The sequence below is a fragment of the Rhinolophus ferrumequinum genome, chromosome 4 (assembly GCF_004115265.2).
Source record: "Rhinolophus ferrumequinum isolate MPI-CBG mRhiFer1 chromosome 4, mRhiFer1_v1.p, whole genome shotgun sequence".
NCBI lineage: Eukaryota > Metazoa > Chordata > Mammalia > Chiroptera > Rhinolophidae > Rhinolophus > Rhinolophus ferrumequinum.
Genome location: NC_046287.1, coordinates 98003210 through 98026363, shown reverse-complemented (window position 1 = coordinate 98026363; position 23154 = coordinate 98003210). Strand labels below are relative to the sequence as shown.

The following is a 23154-nucleotide window of genomic DNA, read 5'->3' as shown; positions in this document are numbered from 1 at the left end:
TTACTAAGTCAAGTATCCTAGAATCAACCATATCTAGAGGCAGGGGAAAAAAAAAAATCTGTCAAAAATTGGGGTGTCTTTCCAGTAGAGCTAGTGCTGCTCCCACCTTGCTGGAAAAGGGGGACAAAAATATCACCTTCGTGACAGCCACCAGAAGTTACCGGATACCTCTGGTCCCCTGTGGTTCTCTAATACTGGGGTAAAATGAGGGTGTGCACTTTTTTGAAGTCAATGACCCTGCTCCAACTCACTGTTCAAAATAGTTTTTTAAAAATTCCTCAGAAGTACAAGAAACAGTGTCACCACTTTCCCTGTGCCCAAAACTGAAACCCTAGGAACCAAGCTTACCTATTCCTCCATTCACTCAGCCCCACATCTAGCCCCCCCTAGTGACTTTTTCTTCTCCTACAACATTACAGCCTGACACCTCTCCCTGGACAATCACAACAGCCAGACGCACAGCATGTGGACACGCGCGCACACATACACACACACTCACACACACACACACGCCACAGCCAGAAGGATCTCAAACACAAATATAATGTTGTCACTTGCCTCTTTAACAGCTTTCCTGGCGACAGCTAACCTATTTCCAGGAGCCTGGCCTCTCATACCACGTCACCCATCAGCCCTGACTTCCTCCACATCGTTTCTGGAAAGGCACACACTTGCTCTTCTCATCTTCGGTACCTTTGCATAGGCGTTCAAACAATTAAGTTCGCGAACTCATCCTAGAAAAAGTGCTGCATACCTCATTGCTGAATATCACTACGGTCACCTTCGAAGTACTCCCCTTGGGAAGCTATGCAGCATGCCAGCACCTGGTCTACCCTTCAAAGCAATTTTGGAACTCTTTTTCTGGAATGGCCATCAGCGCTGTCGTTGTGTTACCCTTGATATCCTGAATGTCATCAAAATGTCTTCCTTTCAATATTTCCTTTATCTTCGGGTAAAGAAAGAAGTCATTGGAGGCCAAGATCAGGTGAGTAGGGAGGGTGTTCCAATACGGTTATTTGTTTACTGGCTAAAAACTCTCTCACAGACAATGTCATGTGAGCTGGTGCATTGTCGTGGTGCAAGAGCCACGAATTGTTGGTAAAAAGTGCAGGTCGTCTAACTTTTTCACGCAGGCTTTTCAGCGCTTGCAAATAGTAAACTCGGTTAACTGTTTGTCCACTTGGTACAAATTCATAATGAATAATCCCTTTGATTCAAAAAAGGCTAGCAATATCGTTACAACAAGGTGGTGAACTTAATTGTCAGACCTTGCTGTTCCCCGTGTCTAGATGTCCTCCCCACAGGAGCCACCCCTTATCTTTCAGGCTGGCCTCTACTCACCTTCCATCGCAGTTCACTGGTCACCTGCCAGCAGATTTCCTCCAGTGTGCTACCCTACTAGCCCTGCACAGCTGCAACTAATCACCCAGCCCCAATTCATCACTCGTGACAGAAGGGGACTGAAATGCCTTCCTAGTACATACTGAACATAGGGTTAGAAATGGTGCTAAGTCTCCTTAACGTGATCAGTCTCAGTGCTGCTGAAGCCAAAGTCAAAGTTGGATGGGGTCAGACCAGATAGTTTTCCTCCAAAGAAGAGACTGTAAAGCAGGGAGCTCCCAAGTGAGGTGTGGGAAGAAGTTATGAGAGTTTATATGTACATGTCCCTCAAAACACTAAGCTTTAATAACATTTATTGACTGGATGGACACTGGTGCTCCCACATGGTCCTATATAACACGGTTGGAGGGGAAGCTCTTAATGGTGGGGGGTGCTATGGACTGAATTGTGCCCCCTGAAAAGTAAGTCCTCTAACCTTCAGTGTGACAGGACTTGGACATGGGGCCCCAGGGAGGTGACTAAGGTGGGATGAGGTCATGAGAACGCCCCGCTCCCTAATGGGATTGGTGAGTGTCCTTAGAAGAAGAAACACCAGAGAGCTAGGCTTCTCTTTACCATGTCTGCAAACCAGGAAGAAAGTCTTCACCAGCACCCGACCACACTGGCACCCTACTCTTGGACCACCAGCCTCTGGAGCTGTGAGAAAATAAATTTCTGTTGTTTAAGATCCCCCATGTACATACTTTGTTCTGACAGCCTGAGATGACTAAAACGGGGAGTAGCAGTAGTACCCTCCCCTGTCTGTTCTGTCTGCTTCTTACTACATATTTCAGTTTCTATGTCCTGCAAGGTGGATTTACAAATTAATCTATCCAATTTCAACTAAACTAACCCTCCCCCAAAAAACAAGTGGTTTAAGAATCGTGCCATAAAACCACAGACTGAAAATAAGCACATAGCAAGCTAATTTAAAAAATGCAGAATTGACACTTCTATCCCTAATAAAAGCTCTGCAAAACCAGTTCACTCTGCTAAACATTAGAATAATTTAACCAAATCGGATAAGTCAGCCCAAAATATTCAAAACGATCAAGAATAGTATTAACAATATGGATTAACAGCCATAATTCTTAACTGAAACTCTTGGTAAATACATATTGGGCTTTGAAATAACTAATGACAGTAAGGTGTATTTAAATATACATATTAAAGGTTCATGGCAAAAAGTCTTACTGATGGGACATGTGACCAAAAGAGTTTGCAGCCCACGATGCAGATACAGAACTTGTGGGCCAGCGCCAGGCCCACTCTCAAGCTGATGTCGTGTCTCAGGAGCACTGAAAGCTGAAACCAGCTGACACTGTCCAGTCGCCTTCGAGTGGCGGTACACGTAACAAATACTGAACACAGACAGAATAATCCCTTAGAACAACCAACAACATCCCAAATGCAACCCCAACCTTTTTAACCGTAGCTAACATAAAATAATAAGGGTAGCTGAAAACCTACGATTTAAGTTTTGAAGAGCTGGCTTACATTTCAGAGAAAAGGACAAACCAGCATGTAAATGATCAAACCCAACCTCATGGATTTCAGCAAATGTCTTTGTAGAACATCCCTGCATCCCAACAATGGTCAGACCTCTCCTTTTGTTCTCTCGGAGCATTGTCGCTCTTGCAAGGTTGCTGATTAGCGTTTCTGCATAAGCTTTTGCTGTCTGTTGAGTGGCTCAGCCGGAAGTAGTAGAACACATACTTAGATACTACTTTAGACAACGACACAAAAGCTCACATGACTAAACTCTGACCACAGAATTTTCTGCAGTCCACACTGTTGCCTACTTTTTCAACTTCTATACAACTAGATCAGACATTGAGCAAACACTCTTCTTGTTGCCATCCAAGGGAACATCATTTGACACCCAGAGAGTGGGTGTTTTCCCATCTACCTAGCATAATAAGCAGGTGAAGATACTGGTCCCATCTCCTTGGACTCCACCGAAGGACCCAAGCAGTTCCCAAGGCACCTCACAGAAAGACAAACAAGTTTAGCATTTATTCCTACTCTCCCAGATACTTCTGGTTAATTTTTAAAATATTTTTATTTTGAGGTAAGTTGATACTTACAGAAGAGTTGCAAAAATGGTACAGAGAGCGGCCATATACCCTTCACCCAGTCTCCCCAAAATGTTAGTATTTTATATCACCGTAGTTTGATGATGAAAACTGACTAAACAATGTTGGCACAATACTACTGCAATTACAGAGAGTACTCAACGTTCACCAACTTTTCCACCAATATACTTTTTCTGTTCTAAGATCTGATTCAGAACCAACGCTGGATCTTCTTAGTCTCCTCCAATTCTGGTTAAATTTTAACTTGTGTTTCTCACAAATCCTGATGTTTAATTCTGTTTCTCCGTAAGACTCAGAAGTGCTCACAAGTTCATAGATGACAATAAGAGTTAACAGAATTTGGGAACACGGGAGAGGGGCAACAGTTACTGACTAGAACTCTCAAACCAAACGCCTTTACCTGTCTTCATGAATGGGAATGGATCGATGTTTCTTTGGTCAATTCAAAATACGCTCCATATCCACTCGCACAAGGGTCAACTTGATAAAGAAATCATCGTGTGCGAGTCCGTTCTAGACATTCGCTGTTTCCTTACAAACATCAAATACAAAACTGGCCTAAGGCTGACATGCTTTTCCGTTTCTAAAAATACATTTCAAGAAAGCTCATGTGTTTAATGGTTACCTGAAGCACACAGTGCCAAAGGTCCCCCAATACGAATTTTTTATCTGCAAGATGCCTTGTCGAGGGGTATAAACCTGATAAAAGTGCTACTCACAGATCTTTTATGGCATCAATTGCTGCTGGTATGTACACATTAAGGACTCTCAATAAGCTGTGACATTCATGTTCAGAAAATACAGGACAACAGGAGTGTATGGTTTGGAGATTAACCAAGTATACCTGCCTCTAATTTTAAGGGACTGAATGTGAGATTATACGAGGTCTGAGAATGTAGTTCCCAAACTTATTGCAATGATGTTGCTAAACTTTTTTGAGATCAGAGGGATTATTCATTATGAATTTGTACCAAATGGACACACAGTTAACCAAGTTTACTATTTGGAAGTGTTGAAAAGGCTGCATGAAAAAGCCCAATAAAAACAACCTGAACTTCATTATGAATTTGTACCAAATGGACACACAGTTAACCAAGTTTACTATTTGGAAGTGCTGAAAAGGCTGCATGAAAAAGCCCAATAAAAACAACCTGAACTTTTCGCCAGCAATTCATGGCTCTTGCATCACAACCATGCACCAGCTTACACGGCACTGTCTATGAGGGAGTTTTTAGCCAGTAAACAAATAACTGTATTGAAACACCCTCCCTACTCACCTGATCTGGCCCCCAGTGACTTCTTTCTTTACCCAAAGACAAAGGACATAATAAAAGGAAGACATTTTGATGACATTCAGGACATCAAAGGTAATACGACAACAGCTCTAATGGCCATTCCAGAAAAAGAGTTCCAAAATTATTTGAAAGGTTGGACTAGGCACTGGCATCAGAGCACAGCTCCCCACAGGGAGTACTTGGAAGGTGACCACAGTGACATTCAGCAATGAGGTATATAGCACTTTTTCTAAGATGAGTTTCGAACTGAATTGTCTGACCTCGTATGTTAATGAGTTTGACTGTACATATATATCAAATCATCATGTTGTGTACCTTAAATACACACAATTTTTATTAAAATATATAAACAGATAAATAAAAACAGTGTACACAGAAGAAAATCTTGAGACTGCATAAGGTGGGTAAATGGAATGCTTTCAGCATAACCCCTGGCTCTTGATTGATAAGGGTTTTTATACATGTTTACTTTTGCCAACCTTGACAAGGATAGCCGTCTCAAATGAGATATGTAAACCTTGGTTTTTAAAACACCAATCTTTACGTGAATCAAACGGAAGTTGACTGTTAGTTACTAGGATCTTGGTATTGCTTCTTTAAGTTGTAAGCAGCCTAAGCGTTAAGACCACATCCTACCTAAATTCTGCAGCTGTGAACACTGAGAGGGGAATCACTTCTCTCCACAGTATTTGATATTAGATCTCGTACTGTACATATCATCTGTCACCACAGTTCACGCACAGAGGGTTTTGGAAGATGACTTTGTTCTCTTTGTTCCTGAAGACAAAAATACGCTCTCAAACATTTGGATCCCGGCATATTATAAAACAATGAGACTGTAAAACTGACCACACAGTGCTCAATTCTCTTTCTGCAAAGGCAAAATTCTATTTGAAACGTATCTTGGCAAAACCAACAAATTATTCTGAGACAGCAACTTTTCTTTAAGACAAAACCAGCCGGGAGAAATGCAATAGCTGGACCAAACTCACGTTATTGCTTTCATGAAGATTTTTGCTAGGTAAAACTCCCACTTGAAACCAATGACTCATTCCAAAGTAAGTATCTATAAACATTCCTGCCCTGCTTTGAAGATCTCATTTCAAACACAGAAGAAAATGGCCTGACCGCCTTGAAAGTCACTATTTCAAATGGCATGCTGATAATCACATAAAAAGACCACATAAGCCTGATCATGATTACATAAATATTGCCCATTCCTTTGATTGGTAAATTATTTCAAGATATATTCTGGAAGGGAAAAAAAAAAAACATTTGCAACTTTAAACGTTTTTGAAAAGTTAGGTACACAAAATTCAAGATTAACCACCACTTTCCTCTAAGTAGCAAGTTTTTTTATATGCGTTTAATGTTTAACTTAAAACACTTAAAAGGAAATGATATCATTCCTATGAAATGTCCAAAACAGGGAAATCTATACAGGTAGAAAGTAGATTAGTGGTTGCTTTGGGCTGGGGGAAGAGGGAGATGATAGCTGAACAGTACAGGAATTTTTCTGAAGCAATGAAATGTTCTAAAATTGACTGTGGTGATTGTTGTACAAATCTGTGGATACTCGTATACTAAAAACCATTGAACTCTACACTTTCGATGGGTGAACTATATTTCAATAAAGCTGTTAAAAATATTTGAAAGGAGATATTATCGGATACATCAGGAAAAAGGGATCTTGTTAGGTGGACATATACACAATCCTAGACACATATATGTGCATTGCAATTTTCCATTCATTATTATTTATTTCTAGAGGATGAAAAGGTCATTGTCTTCACAGTTAAGGCCCAAGAAAATCAAATGCCTAGGAGAAAAGGACCATGTCATGCTTCTCCATGATTATGATAATCCAAATGTATTGGCTTCGGTAATGGAAAACTTCCAACATCTCACAGCTTCAGATCAAACACTGATATTATCTCAGTGTCAAGAACGAGAACAAAGTTTGGAGAGACAACCATTTCCATGGTACAGATGCTCCCAAAATTTCAAAGAATTGCTTGGAATTTGGAGTTTCCAGGTCACACATTCCCCTGGGGGAGCCAAGGCCACGGTGAACCTCAATGGTGACCTTCTCACTCCTACGCACCAGACCCAGCCTCTTTCTTGGATACACTCGTCCAAATGTTAACCCTAGACCGTGATCCGAGCTCTGAATTTACCACACCGTCCCCTCTCTGACCTCCCCCTACACTCAGCACCCACCTCCCTCTTTAGCAAACGTTGATCTCTTTCCTGAATTCAAAATGCCAGTTGCTCATGAAATCAGTCACAAGCATTGCCACAGTCCTCGCCAGAAAGAGCCTGGAGTGGGGAGGGTGAGAAAACTCTGTTCCGGAGGGGACCAGCCTCCTGCAGTGTAGAGCATCCAAAAAATTCCATCAACCTCATCTGTCCCACCTGGTCCCTTCTCTTCCAAAACCTCAATTTAGAAGCAAACAATGTGGGATGCCCAGCCTCCAAGAAAAACCATTAACCTTTTCTCAAGAAAAATGATACTAAGAAAAAGAAACCCTTTATCAACTCCCTCTTATGAAAATGTTCCTTTGAATAGCTTGATCAACTTATAGCAAACATTCATGGCCAAGATAAAGAGCCTTATTTTTAAAAATCAATATTTTTACAAAGCTTGACTTCAGCAATATTAAGTGCAAAAATAATGTGGCTCAACACTTTGTAAACTCCTTAAACTATAATAGTGCCAAGAAGCTTTATAATAAATTCCTTAATTAACTATGAGTCACATGACCATTCGTAATTCCTATTTAAATACACAGTCTAGGTGAAGCAAATACTCCAAGACCATCATTTTATGAAACAGCAAGGGCCACATTTTAATTTCTTAGACCCTATTCAGCATATTCTGAAACTTACACTCGCAGTATAAGCCATGACCTCAGAAATTCTATGAATGTAATGTTTAATATATGTCAACTAATTCAATTACACACTTACACAAGGCTTTAAACAGAATAACTGCTATGTACCTACTTTATTTCTAGCCAACCTTCATGCTTTCCCATATTTATTCCTCCCCTCCAAACAAGTACAAATCAAACTATAAGACAGGTAGCCACTTGAAATCTCTCCAACTGATAAAAAACATCAGTGTCAAAAGCCAGCGTGGAGTCTTGATTACAAACAGGTTGTGTAGCCCCATTTCCAAGGCTTTTCCAACTCTTCCCCTCCCAAGGAAACTAGAGAATTTAGGCAAAAACAAAGACCTCTATTTCATTCTCCCAGCTTTCAGCATGCACAAATGGACACCAAAATCAAAGAAATGGGAACTAAGCAAAAATACTACTTGAAAATACCCTAACGTTCACAAAGAAAAGTAACTCTTCAATTCCATATCCTTATACAATATAAATCACTTTAAAAAGAAATGTTATCTTTGTAAAAGTAGTTCAGTAGAAACACATATGAGAAAGTATGAGGCAATGGAATGATACAGGCAGTGTAAGATTCTAAGTGATTTTAAGTATATTCAGAGTTGTGTAACCATCAGCCCAAATGAAACCCCATGCACATTAGGTGTCACTCCCCCTTCTCCCAACCACTTCTCCCTTCCCCAGCCCTAAGAACCATCCACTGAACTATCTTATGTCTCAACAGATTGGCCTCTTCTGGATATTTCATACAAATGGAATCATATGCAGGCATACCTTGTTTTATTGCACTTCACAGATGTTGTGTTTTTTACAGATTGTATGGACGACGCTCCACCAGCAAAAAGATTACAAATCACTTTATTGTGATACTTTGTAGTGGTGGTCTGGAACTGAACCCACAATATCTCTGGGGTATGCCTGTAACCTGAGGCCTTTTGTTACTGGCTTCTTTTACTTATCATGTTTTCAAGGTTCTTCTCTGTTGTAGCATGCATCAGTATTTCATTTCTTTTTTGGCCAAATAATATTCCATTGTATGGATAGACCACATTTTATTCATTCACTCATCAGTTGACACATGTGGATTATTTCTACTTGTTGGCGATTGTGAATAATGGTACCGTGAACATTTGTGTACAGTTTTTGTGTGGACATGTTGTCATTTCTCTTGGGTATATGTACCTAGGAGTTGAATTGCTGGGTCCTATGGTAACCTTACATTGAACCTGTTGAGGAACTGCCAAACCGTTATCCATAGCAGTTGCACCACTTCTCATTCCCGTCAGTCAAGTAGTAGGGTTCCAATTCCTCCACATCTTTGTCAACACTTGTCATTCTTTTTGATTAGGTTCATCCTAGTGTGTGAAGTGGTAACTCATGGTGGTTGATGCTCTGTATCTTAAACCCACCCACTCATTCTTGAATTTGGCCTCAGCTATTCTTCTAAGCTACACTTTTAAGTATAAAATATGCCCTAAAACCCAAAATAAAGCCTGGGTATTGGTCATTCCTAAAACCCAAAATAAAGCTTGGATAACCTAACACTCCCTTAATAGAGGAAGGTTTCACCTCCACATAATATGCACCATTATTCTACCCTAAATCCTATCAAGCTACAACTATGTCCAACAGCCAAACCTTCCTAAAGAAAGATGTCAGGCTAAGGAGCCTGACATGTGCTGCTGCTGTAATGGAATACGTGAACATATAACAACAGCAAAGTTTTAGCCAGAGCTTTCTAGAAAGAACACAGAATTGGAATTCAGGCTTGTCAATAATCTCTATGTAACCTGACCAATCACTTGACTTCTCTACACCTGAACTTGGTGTTCTGAACCACTCACAGAACTATATCCTCTAAAGTCACTCCCAGAGATAAAGTTGTCTAAGCCTGAAAGTTTAATGAAATTTGAAAATGTACTCACACCCGTGCCTAATGATCTAGCATTGCACAGCAGAAAGAATTTGAGCCTTAGTAATCACACAGGCTGGGTTCTATTTCCAGCACTGCCATTTAGTAGCTATATGACCATAGATTTATTATTTAACATCTTTCTGTCTCCGTTTCCTGATCTGAAGGTAATAATGCCTTCCTCAAGAAGTTATGAGGATTTATGAAACTAGTATAGCTAAAGCAACTGACACAGTGGCCAGAAAAAAAGTAGACACTTAAACGTCTGCTAACTCTGGTCAGTTTTCCATCAAATAAAAAGACCTTTTAACAAATGTCTTGGACCATTTCGATGTGAATGTGAGTCTTTGTGACCTGTGGAATTCATTTACAAAGCACTTCCCCACATCATGGTCTTTAAATTGCTAAGAAGAGCTATCAACTGGCTTAAAACAGGAGGAGGGGGAATTCTTGGAAGGGAGCCCAGGGATGAAAAGATGAGACCTCATTTTCGTCAGGGACATAAAAATAAAAACTTCCTCGGGGCTCACAGACAGCCTGAGCACAGAACAGATGCAAAGGACAGAAAGGTAAGGGCTGTATTCATATGACCCCATTGGAAGCGCGGGTATATACTGCCAGGCTCAAGGCTGGGGGGGGCGGGGAGGGGAGTAGAAGGAACTGGAGGCAGCAGACAGGGGTGGGGGCTGGCTAGAGGCGTGCAAAAGCTAACGAGAGGAAGATGAGCCCCATCTCAGCTGTGCACTCACTGCTTCTTGTGTCTCTCAGCCTCCTTCTCCTACCTGATCTGGTTGTCACGAAATTTGTTGAGATGCGGTTGGTTGAGGTAAATGGTGCGGGCTGGTGCCTCCAGCTGGTCTCCAACAGACGTGGCCCGGGACATCTCATCATCTGCCTTCTTGTAGCCCGAAGAAGGACGAACAGGTCCTGCAGAAAAGAGGCGCGGACAAAAAAAATACAGCACAAAGAAGTCACCCCAGCAGGCAAGAGCAGCAGCGAGCGCGGCTGCTGGCAGGCGGGCACCAGCTGGGAAAGGATGCTCTGGGCGATGCAGGGCTCGCCTATGTACCTCGGCTTCCCCTGGAGACCCGCCGCGCAGCTGCTCCCGGCTCCTCCCCGCCCCCTCCCCGGTGCCCCACCCCCACCGGCTGGTCCCCCGGGCCCCAGAGGGAGCCTCTCTGGGTGAGAGCCACACGGCTACGCCTCGCCCGGCCCCCCCTGCGCTCTCTCCGCGCTCCCTCTGCCCCTCCCGCTGGCTGCAGCGCCCGGCGCGCAGGCCAGGGGCGCGCTGCCTGCTGCAGGGCGCGGGGAGGGGAGAGCAGAGGCCAGAGCCTCCCGCCCTGTGAGCGCCCCCTCTAGGCCCAGAGATTGAGTTCCGCGCGAGGGTTTTCTGGGCTTTGATTGTGTTCAGGAACAGAGAGGTGACAGCAGAGGAGATGTGCCCTGCATTCAGTCACCGCAGAAAGGGATGGCGGAAGCACAGCTCCGAGCTATAAAAATGAAATTCCCAAACCTCGGTGTGAAGGGCTTGCTGCACCGTTACCTTGAATGGGCCAGCTGCTTTCCGCCCTAGAGATGCCTGGCAACCTGAGGGCGGTAGCTTTACCAATCCCCGTTTACCGGCAGATGCGTCATCTTTCATTTCATTGCTGGAGTTACTGTTTCTGTGGTTAAGACACAAGCACGTCTATCTCCAGATTTCATTTCAGTCCTAGGGTCAAGCCTCTCCCGGTGAGCTCAACCTCCCCATTCCTTCACTGAAGGAGGTGTAGGCGTGGAGAATAGTGATATGTCTATTACTAGACTGCTGAATACACAGACCTTAACCACAGCTCCAACCATGAGGCAGGATCCCTCGGTAGGAGGGCCCCGCCTCAAGAACTGACCTTCAGGAAGAGGCACCTGAGGTAAAGGATCACAGAAAAATAAATGCCCTCCAGATGAAGCCTTCTCTCCTTTGCCTTAAATATACATTTGCTCTAATATCTGCCATGCTTTTCACCCATCAAAGACACGCACGTTGCATATTATTTAAGAAACTGACATCTCATTTCAATAAACATCGACTTCGCAGCTGCAAAGAATGTTCATTGACACAGAAACATTTTGAAAGAGAAAGTTTGGGCTATTTAAGTATCATATTTTTAAAGTGATTAGAGTCCTACTGTAATCCTTATCATCCGCGGGACAACAACGTAAAATTGGTCATTGAGATCTACCGTACTGTCCTGAATACTGCTCATAGCCGGGCGCCGGGCGTGCGTCCACAGTGCCGGGCTGCTCCTTGTTACAGGACCCCACTCTCACATCCTCCCTGCCTCCTCTCCAGCCTCCCACTCTCGAGGGTCCCTCTGGCTCCACAGGACACTGCTCAACCCTCTGCTAATCCACAAGGGGCAGCAGAGAACAAGACTTCCTACTTCCCGACTGGCTGGCCCGCCAGCTTGGGCTCCCTGACTTATTTTTGAAACACATATATATATATTAGTTTCATATATATAAATATAATATCTGCTTTTCCTCCCTGCCCATTTATCCCGCTTCGTTTTTCTCCCTAGCATTTACCATCATTACCTGATATTATTTATTTATGGTCTGTCTTCCCATGGCCAAGGAGCTCCAGGTCAGGAGGAACTACCTCAGCGCCCAGAACAGTGCCTGGCACGTAATGGGCACTCGGATGCCGGTTGAATTAAGCCATTTTTACGCCAGTCTTCTAAAGGGTCACTTTGAATTCTCCAGGTGGAGATGCAGTGATCGCACAGAGGGCTCAAACCCCACGCTGTTCCAGGGTGCGTCACAGTGGTTCAGTGTGAGATAGTGTCCGCGTAACGCTCTCCTCTTCCGGCTGCATGTTGTTATCACGGAAGAAGCTCTCACAGCTCACTAGTTCCTGCGTCCAACCTTCGTGGATTTTGTTTTGTTTTGTTTTAAAAGCTACTCAGTGCTGCTAATGGGTAGGCACAGCTGAGAATCACTTGTTAGCCGCTGCGGGGAACACAAAAACAAAAGATCTTGCTCCTGTTCTCAAAAATGTTACCCAGGCGCAGCCGGATGGCTCAGGTGGTTAGAGCAGGAGCTCTGAACAACGGGGTTGCCGGTTGGATTCCCACCATGGGATGGTGAGCTGCGTCCTCCCCAACTAGATTGAAGGACGACTTGACTTAGGGCTGATGGGCCCTGGAAAAAAATGTTCCCCGACATTCCCCAATTAAAAACAAACAGAAAAAAAAAGAAAACTTTAACAAAAAAAACCCACAAAAACAGTAGAACAAGCAAAATAGAGAAATTAAAAAAAAAGAGACACTAAAAATAAAATGTTACCCAGTGTAACCATGGTTACCAGTGTGATACAGTTTATCACCAAGTGACTAAGAGTGGGTTGGAAGGTGCTGAGGAGGGTCAGAGGTCAGCAGCCTTGTTGTGTTTGGTGTGGGGAGCCAGTGAGAACAGAGTCTGAGGACAGATATAAGAGCCTTAAAGTAGGGGGACACTATATTAGGAGAGGGGAGGACATTCCAGGGAATTGCCAGGATAGCATAAGCAAAGGCCCAATAGACAAAAAGTGTCAGGGGCCAATTAAAAAACAAACAAAGAACAGCACTAAGGGTCCTCACTGGGAACGATAGAAAGGAAAGAAAGGAAGCTCAGGAAGATAGCCTGTGGCCAGACTGTGGATGATTTAAATGCCGGACGAAGCAGCTTGAACTTGATCCTGAAGGTCATATGAAGCCACAGAAGGTTTCTAAGCAAGAAAGAAGGGCACCGGACCGTGGTGTACAGAAAGAGGGGAGAATTTATAGATAAGGCAATCAGGTAGGGAATTAATTCTACAATCTAGAAGCAAGATGATAGAAGCATGAATTAAATGGAGAAAAAAGAAAACATGAACATGACAAACATCTCAAAAGATCTGCAAGACTATTTTTTGATTGAATGTGTGGGCCAGAAAAAAGAAGAAACATTAGATAACTGGGATTTAAAGAGGAGAAGACTGAGGGGGGGGGCGGGGTACAGGGGGAATATCACTGATAGAAATAAGAATGGAAACAACAGTTTTTCCAAAAAAGAATTTAAATGTTGGATAATAAATATTGGGGTGAAAAAAATATTGACGCAAACAATTAGTGATGGCAGAATTAAGGGAAATAAGAGCTCCCAAATACCCATCATGCATCAGGCCAGCTCATCTTTCTCTATCAACAGAGCCAGACGTGGAATTTCATTCTAAGTAGAAATAGTTATAGTTTCCTCCTAAGACTCACATAACTTTCTTCTACCTCCGTGGCCTCATCCTGACCCACCCCTGCTTGGAGACAAACATTACTATTTTCAAAATAACACAAATTTGTTGCAAATGTATTGCCTGAGGAAAACGCTATTCAATGTGTAGCAAAGCACATAATGACTAAGGCTTCAAATTCAGACTGATGAGATGAATTGAGTTAATGTATTTTGAAAATGCCACCATACAAAATGAGAGTATATGCTTACAACTCCCCTACGTATACAAGCACAGTGTCAGCAGATAGGGGGAGTTCAATAAATACCTATTAAGAAAGTAACCAAAGTAAAAGAGAAATAAAGAGAAACAAGAGTTGGCAAATGGACAAGCACAAAGTTTGTCCTGTTGCCAAGTGGAAATACAGAAAAGTCAGCTGACAGCCAAGGCCATGAGGGCAGGGACTTTGTTTTGTTCATGGCTGGACCCCTGTCATCCTAAATAATGCCTAGCACATAGTAGGCAGTTTGTAAGTGTGAGTATATGTCAAATGGACAACAAAGGGCTGATGTAGTGGGTGCCTTCTAAAGATGCTTGCCCAGACACTGAACCAAAAGACTTGACTTGTATCGTGCCTTCCCGTTCTTCCATCACCGCTCTTAGCTCGGGATAGGTCCACCTAAGAATCTCTCTTCTGGAAACTGTGACATGGGACGTAGAGGACCTGTTCTCTGCATGTGGCTGACCTATTAACACACATACTACAGGTCTCCAAATGGCCATCCCCCACCCACTGAATGGGCAGGAAAGCAGAGAAGGAATTTCTTTTGAGATGAAGGTGAAACAGATGCGTGGAGAGCAACAGAAATGGTCCCAACAGCTTTTGGATTCTGGGTACCGTCCCCTCCTTGATCTCAGCTGTATTTAGGTCCTTGGGTTCCATGAGCCACCCCTAAATCATTCTATAAATTATTCATAACCAGACATCCTAACCAATACTGTAAGGGAACACACAGAGAACCTATTTTTTCCTGTAACAGATGAGCAAGTTAAACAGGGGGGACAAACACCAATTCACTTACAGATCACCCCCAGGGTGTCCAAAGTTTTAGATGCCTCTGGCATAGGTGCATGAGTTGCCACACCTGACAGGGAGGCTGGATCAGACAGAGGAATGTCTTTATGGCAATATTTAGGCTGCTTGGTTTGGGAAAAGCCCAGAAGTAGCTGGAAGATGACTGGCTAAATAAATAAATGACTCCTCCTCCCTTCAGAGTTTCTGCCAGGATTATAGAAAGAAGAAAATCCTAAGAAACAGAGATAGATGACAGAAAATGCCCACCAGGAGACTGTGCATAGAAGGATGAGTGAAGAATAGGGAAGGAGCAGAAGAAAGCAGACTAGTTACAGTACATGCCATTTGACACACAGAAGCAGGAAAGGGACTTAAAAGGACGGGGACAATGATAAACGTCTAAGTATTACTTTTTCTTGTGCACCTGAAACTAAAAAAAAAAAAAGGACAGGGACACGCCTCAGTACCTCTCACCGTCCACCAGCAACACTTCCACGGGCCTCTGCCACTCTGTGGCTCTAACTTGCCTGTGAATCTCATCCCCACTCACTTGGTGTCATGGGAGTAGTGTTTCATTTTACTGAATGACCCAAATTTCTCATCATTTCACTCACACACAATGTATTTGTGGTGATAAGAATGTCACTGAAAGCAGGAACAATGACAGACCTCCCTCTGGCAGGTGACATAAACTAATTCCATGGAGACTGTTTTAGAAAGACAAGGAAAACCCCTAACGGGTTTTTGAAATTTATTCCTATCTAATAAATATTATTAAGGTAATATATATTATTTATTATTTTATAACATTTACATGATACGCCAGTACGTAAGTAAATATTAGCATAAACTAAATAGGTCCAGGGTGTTAAGAACCTCAAATAAAGAATTAAACACACAAAAAAAGAGTTAATGTTAAGGCAAATGTTCACTAGCATTTCATTGCCTTCAGTAACATAGGAGCAAAATTCTTCCCTCTGAACTGCAGTATTTTTCTCTAACTCAAATGAAAGTGTTCAAAACGCCCAAGATGCTCAAGACCCATCTAGTCCATTTTCCGGTAAAGGAAGTTTTCACTGTCTCACAGAAATTATTGGGCAATACTCAAGTCTTCCTACATCAGAAACCTATGAAAGCGGCAAGGCCTTTTGCAGCACCTCTGTAACTAGCTCTGTGGAAAGAGTCAGAACTTGGACACTGTTGTACCATAAAGAATTTGGCTGGTCTTTGCCCCCGCTTCCTGGGGGGAGCCTCTAACCCCTTGGAATTTCTTAAGTGATAAGAGTGTCTTAGTCATTCACAGTGGGGCCCTAGGAATACACGTGAGTTTATGCTAAGGACGTGACTCATGGAGGACCCCTAGACTGTTTCAGAAGGGGGCTGACCATGCCAGAAAATCTAACCCTGTGATTAGAGGCTCAAACAACAGGGTTTGAGCCTGTTGATATCAGACTGACCTGCTGACTCTGGGGAGGGAGGGGGACTAGAGACTACGTTCAATCATGGGGCCAGTGATCCGATTAATAATGCCTATGTAATGAAATCCCAATAAAAACTATGAACACCAAAGCTCAGGGGACACATGCTGAGGACATGGAAGCTTCATGTGTGGGACCCTCCAAGATTTTGCCCTGTGCGTCTCTCCATTTAGCTGGTCCTGATTTGTATCCTGTCTGATAAAGTGCTTTCCTGTGTTCTCTGAGTTATTCTAGCTCACTGGTGAAAATAATAAAAAAAAATACTGAAAAATAATAAAAATACTGAGGGAGTAACGGGAACCCCCAAATTTGTTGCCAGTTGATCAGAAGTGTGGGTGGCCTAGGAACCCCAGAACTTGAAGCTGGTGTCTGAGGTGAGGGCAGTCTCGTAGAGATTTGTGACCTGAACCTGTAAAGTTTGACCTAACTCTGGGTAGTTAGTACTAGACCTGCACTGCAGACATTACGCTGTGAACTCTAGAATGACAGACCCAAAAGGGAAACTTTATTAACAATGACAAAAGTATATTAGGTCACGTTGAAAGGCAGGATTAGAAGCAAGATCTGCAGAAACTTGAATGGTTCTCCTTCCACTAGAATGGGCTGCCTCTGTGAGCTGAGGCAAGTCAGACTACCATCTGGGCCTTGCTTTCTTCATCCACAAAACAGAATTGATTCTAGAAATCAAGGTTGGCAAACTTTTTCTGTAGAGAATCAGGTAGTAAATATTTCAGACTTTGGGCCACACATGACTTCTGTCTCATTTGTTTATTTGTTTGTTTGTTAGTTTTTTAAACACAAAAGTCTTAAAAATATAGAAACCATTCCTCACTCACAGGCCAGAAACCATTCCTCAGTCGCAGACCCAGATGCCATAGTTTGCAGGCTCCTCCTACAAACTAAGTCCCTTCACAATTAACCACCTAATTTATCCCAACTCCCATCTCAAGGAAATATTAAATTTCTTCTATATCAACAAGACATGACATAAAATTCCTAGCAAACATAGGTGTTAAGAAGTTGGTTATGTCTTTTTCCTAATTTACGTACTTGAAAAGTATACAAAGGTGATTTTCTCTTTGCTTCCAGGAAAACAGTGCAGTCTTCATAGAGCATTGTAACAAGAGGCACACACACAAACACACACACATACACACTCTCCCCTTCCTAAAAGAGTTTCAAGTTCAACTCTGACATCTACCCCGCAGTTACAAAGATGTTTCATAATCCTTCAGAACACAGACACAAAGCAGCGCAGAGGCTAGGGAAACATTTGGGCTGATTATTCCTCATAATCAAACACACACAATAAAAATGCTGTACAAATGCACAATGTAATTATTCTAGCCTTGGCAGACCCATTTTGGAGGCCTTTTCTAGACCCTACTTTGCACAAACTACATCTCTGCAAATATAGCATCTGTGATCCATTCTACCCAAGAATTCAAAAGAAATAAACACAAAGGGAAAGTGGCACTGATGTATCAGGGTTTCTTATTACTGCAAATTCTTATTGGTCTCTCTTCTGTTTTTTCAGGGATTGGGAAAACGGGCAGGGAAATAACAAGCCAGGGACTATTTATAACTTAAAATATTATTGGGTGCTACATTCATTCAGTTACTGAGCACCTCCCAGATATAAGGCATTTTGCTAGTAGGTAGTGTGAAAGGAAAGGTACACAGTTTAAGGCATAAGCTTACATTTTAGCAGAGGCGACAGAAACAAGAGAGACCAAGACATAAGGAATTTAGGTGACAAAAATGACTGCCAGTCTCATATAAGGTGAAAAAACAGGGCAATCCCATGAAGGACGCATCTGAAGTAGGCTTATGAGAATGAGTATGATTTGTATGCAAGGAGAAAGAGCTGAGCAGTCCAGGAATAGTAGCGTGTCAGCAGAGACACAAGCTGGTCACATGTTATTTACAACCCAGTTGGCTCCAGCATGGTGGGTGAAAGTCGAGCCATAGTAATTTGATGCCTGGTTTCCAATAAGCACAGCAATACGAATTGGGCTTCCGTTCCTCGAAACCCATCTCTAAATGTTAAAATTGTTAAAATTCATCCTCTAAATTAAATGAAGACAAACGTGCTTTTAAGGGGATATAATTAACATATAAAACCAAAGACAACAGCAAAAAAAGCAAAGCTATTGTTCAAATACTCAATTCAAAGGAGTTTTCTATACGGGCTGGATTAACTGAGGCTTAACATGCAAGCCCAATGACTTCTCTGCAGCAACCCCCTCTGCTGCTAGGATGGATAGTCTCATCTCTACTGGGACCTCAAAAGTGGCCTCAAAGTAGAGACAGGAAATTCAAAAGCCCATTGCTGATTAAAAATGCATGAATGCAGTCTTGGAACACTTAATCCCAGGAGAAGTGCAGTGTCTCTGAAGCTCTAGTTTACCTGTCCTGAGCATTTTGAAGACCCACAGCACCTCGGCCAAAGCCACCCAGATTCCCTGCATCCCACAGTCAGCTCACCTCTCCAGTAACATTAGTGACCAATCTCTCTCTTGCTAGTGACACTCCACCCATAGTGGCCTTCTCTCCATTCCTCAAAGACATCAACTCTATTCTCTCTCCAGAAACGTGGTGCCTGTCTTTCCTACTACCTAGAATTCTGTTCCTCTCATCTTTGCTTTGCTATCTCTTTCCTATCACGCAGGTGTCAGGCTAACTATCACTTCCACACAGAAGCACTCCCTGACCACCATATCTACAGTATTCCCCTTCTTAGTTATTCTCTAACAACATGCTATTTTTCTTCATTCCCCCGTGAAATCTGTCCACTCTCTGTCTTCCAACATAAGAAATAAGCTCCATGAGGGCAGGGCCTGCATGCATCTCAATCACCTCTGCATCCCCAGTGCATGGGACACAGAAGGCATTCAATAAATGTGTCCAACAAATGAATCAAGTGATTTTACATTATCGTAAGCGGACAGAAAAAAAGACGCAACTCTTAAATTTAATCTACAATGATTCTGAGCCACCTAGAGAACTGGGGAGAAAAAAATAGACATGTCCAGTTTTGTTCGGAGCTGAGTCCAGTTTTATAATTTTAAAAGTTAACGCAAGTAGTGTTAAGTCTTTGCTGAATAAAGGTGTTTTGGCTCCCAGATATGACCTCCTCTTCCTCCTCCTGCTTTTCCCCTTCGGATGGCACTGGGAAAATGGTGACTAGGGATGGGGGCATGGGCAAGAGTTGGGGTCCTGGGCACAGGTGTCTTCGCCTCCTCTGGACTGCAGAGTGCTACCCCTGGTTTCCCCACTGGCATTTGTGGCCACTGTGTGTGAATAGTCTGGCTTGGCTTTATCAGTGGGCACTGGTGTTCCCAGGTCGCTCGCCTCACCTGGGCTCCCTCTGCCAAACCACAGCACCTGCCATTCTTTTCTTTCTTTCTTTTTCTTGTGTTTTCTCTTCCTTATGATTTTTAGGTTTTTTTAAAATTATTATTAGTTTCAGGTGTACAAAAACAACATAATGATTAGACATTTATACTCCTCACAAAGTGATAACCTCCCTCCCCACTCCCAGTCTACTATCCCTCTGACATTGTTTATAGCTATTACTATACCATTGACTATAGTCCCTATGCTATACTTTACATCCTGTGACTATATATACATATATATATATGTGTGTGTGTGTGTGTGTGTGTGTATATATATATATATAATTGTTGACATTCAATATTATTCTACATCAGCTTCAGGTGTACAGTGCAGTGGTCAGGCATCTACACAATCTATGAAGTGATCCTCCCAACAAGTCTAGCTAGCACCCTACATAATCTATACAGCATTGTTGACTATGTCCCCCATACTGTATTTCACATCCCTGTGACTATTTTGTGACTATTGGTTTGTACTTTCTAATCCCTTCACCTTCTCCCTCATCCCCCAACCCCCTCCCATCTAGCAACCATCAGTTTTTTTCTCTGTATCTCTGAGTCTATTTCTGTTTTGTTTGCTCATTTATTCTGTTCTTTAGATTCCACATATAAGTGAGATCATATGGTATTTGTCTTTTTCAGTCTGACTTATTTCACTTAGCATAATATTCTCTAGGTCCATCCATGTTGTTGCAAATGGTAAGATTTTACTCTTTTTTATGGCAGAGTAATACTCCATTGTATGAATGTATCACAAAATAAATAAATAAATAAAATACTTCGTAATAAATTTAACCATGAAAGTAAAAGACCTGTACTCAGAAAATTATAAAACATTGAAGAGAGAAATTAAAGAAGATACAAAAATGGAAACATATACCATGCTCATGGATAGGAAGAATTAATATAGTTAAAATGTCTATACTACCCAAAGCAATAGATAGATTCAACACAATCCCTATCAAAATACCTGACATTTTTCAAAGAACTAGAACAAATGATCCTAAAATTTATATGGAATCATAAAAGACCCCAAATAGCCACAGCAATCCTGAGAAATAAGAACAAAGCAGGAAGTATCAGGCTACCTGATATCAAATTATACTACAAAGCTATAGCAATCAAAACAACATGATACTGACATAAAAAACAGACACATAGATCAATGGAACAGAATAGAGCGCCCAGAAATAAATCCATGCCTATATGGTCATGTAATCTATGACAAAGGAAGCAAGAATTTACATTAGGGTAAAGACAGTCTATTGAATAAATGGTTCTGGAAAAACTGGACAGATACATGCAAAAACAATGAAACTGGACCACCTTCTAACGCCATATACAAGAATAAACTCAAAATGAATTAAAGACTTAAATGTAAGACCTGAAACCATAAAACTCCTAAGAAAATATAGGAAGTGAACTCACAGACATCACCTTTCATAATATTTTTACTGATATATCCCAATGGTCAAGAGAAGCAAAAGAAAAAATAAACAAATAGGACTACATCAAACTAAAAAGTTTTTGCACAGAAAAGGAAACCATCGACAAAACAAAAGATATCTACTGAATGGGAGAAGATATTTGCCAATGATATATCTAATAAGGGGTTAATATCCAAAATGTATTAAAAAAAAAAAACTCATACAACTCAACACCAAAAATGCAAGCAACCCAATTAAAAAATGGGCAGAGGACATGAAGAGACATTTCTCTAAAGAGGACAAACAGATGGCTAATAGATCTATGAAAAGATGCTCAACACCCATCACTGATCATCAGAGAAATGCAAATGAAAACCACAATGAGATACCACCTCACTCCTGTCAGAATGGCTAGCATCAATAAATCAACAAACAACAAGTGTTGGTGAGGATGTGGAGAAAAGGGAATTTTTGTGCACTGTTGGTGAGATTGCAAATTGGTGCAGCCACGATGGAAAACAATATGGAGGTTACTCAAAAATATTAGAAGTATAACTACCTTATGACCCAGCAACTCCACTCTTGGGTATTTACCCAAAACACGAATTCGAAAAAACATGTGCACCCCTATGTTTACTGCAGCACTATTCACAATAGCCAAGATACGGAAATAACCGAAATGCCCATCAATAGACGATTGGATAAAGCACCTGCTATTCTTTACACCCAGCCATCTAGCTGCAGCCCTGCCAGGCCCAGTTGCTTTCAAATCAGCTCCCAGACCACGTGAAAAGTATTAGTGGACCATTCAGGAAAATAAAACCTCCTATTACCCCTCAGTTTTATCCTCATTTATACCATACACTTCCCTTCTCTCACTGGGGAAAATTTACCCACAGAAAGAAATATTAAGATGTTTCTTCTCAGATCAGATTGGTTTCTTCTCTCCCCAGCCCTCTCCTTTCTACCTCCTGAAGATCAAAAAGAGAGGCAAGCTTTTTAGTGTACGCCCCTGCCATGATTTTCCTTCTGGATTCCTAACTACACTTTAAAAACCCACTGAGGTATCGCTTCTTCGATGCAGAAAATGCTGGGAGTCAAGGCCTCCAAGGGCTGTTGTAAATATGATAAAAGGAAAAGAAAAATTAATCTACAAAGTCTCCTCATAAACAAAAGCTTAGCTTGCTACTCCTCCTATTGCTGAAAGGCACATGATGAAAACACCTTGATGTTTCTCCTGGGATTTCTTCTTGTCTTTCCATGGAGGTGGAGGCTCCACGCACGGAAGTCCAATGTCATGTACAAGAGCAAGCCACATTCAATTGCTCCAACCACCAGCCCAGTTTCACATGCAAATCAGCCTGCCGTGTTTGCTTGTTCCCACTGGTCAACAACCTTCATGCAATTTTCAAAATTACATGCAGATTTGAACACATCAACATGGAGGCCAACTCATTAGCCTTTATTCCCACCTCCACTGACACAAAAATATACTTTTCCAGTGTGATGGCTTTTTTTTTTTTTACTTTATTGTTGATTTGAAATTTTTGTGTATCACATAGTTTCTCAGAGAAGAAAGTTACAAATTTAAAAAATGTATCATTAAAAAGGAGAAGCAATGCCAAAAAAGATACAGATGTAATCACTTAAATCTCCAGCATCTTTCACCAATTCAGTGTTGCCACATCAGTTAGCTGCCTTTGTCATGTCACTAAGAGGTCATAAGTAATTACAATAAAAAGCACAGCTCGCTTTTGTTGGCCTAGTGTAAGCACTCTCGGTGTGCTAACCCATATAATCCTAGGACAGTATATGACGAGCATGCTCATCTTGGAGACAATAAAAATGGGGCAGAGTAAATAAGCAACTAGCTCAATGTCTGCACATTGAATTTTTGTCTGTGAGTCATTTATACGTGTATGACCTACATTATAAATAATTTGGGGAGGGATTTCAAGGCAA

At 41.8% G+C, this 23154-nt stretch overlaps 1 protein-coding gene across 1 annotated transcript in view; it reads right to left on the bottom strand.

Annotated features, from left to right (window-relative positions):
- The window catches only part of ATP8A2 (ATPase phospholipid transporting 8A2), a 555010-nt gene that overhangs the window by 460165 nt on the left and 71691 nt on the right, over positions 1-23154 (bottom strand). Inside the window, exon 2 of the mRNA XM_033104468.1 lies at positions 10372-10516. Within this exon, the coding sequence (XP_032960359.1) occupies positions 10372-10516 (145 nt within the window). The remainder of the gene's footprint in view (positions 1-10371; positions 10517-23154) is intronic.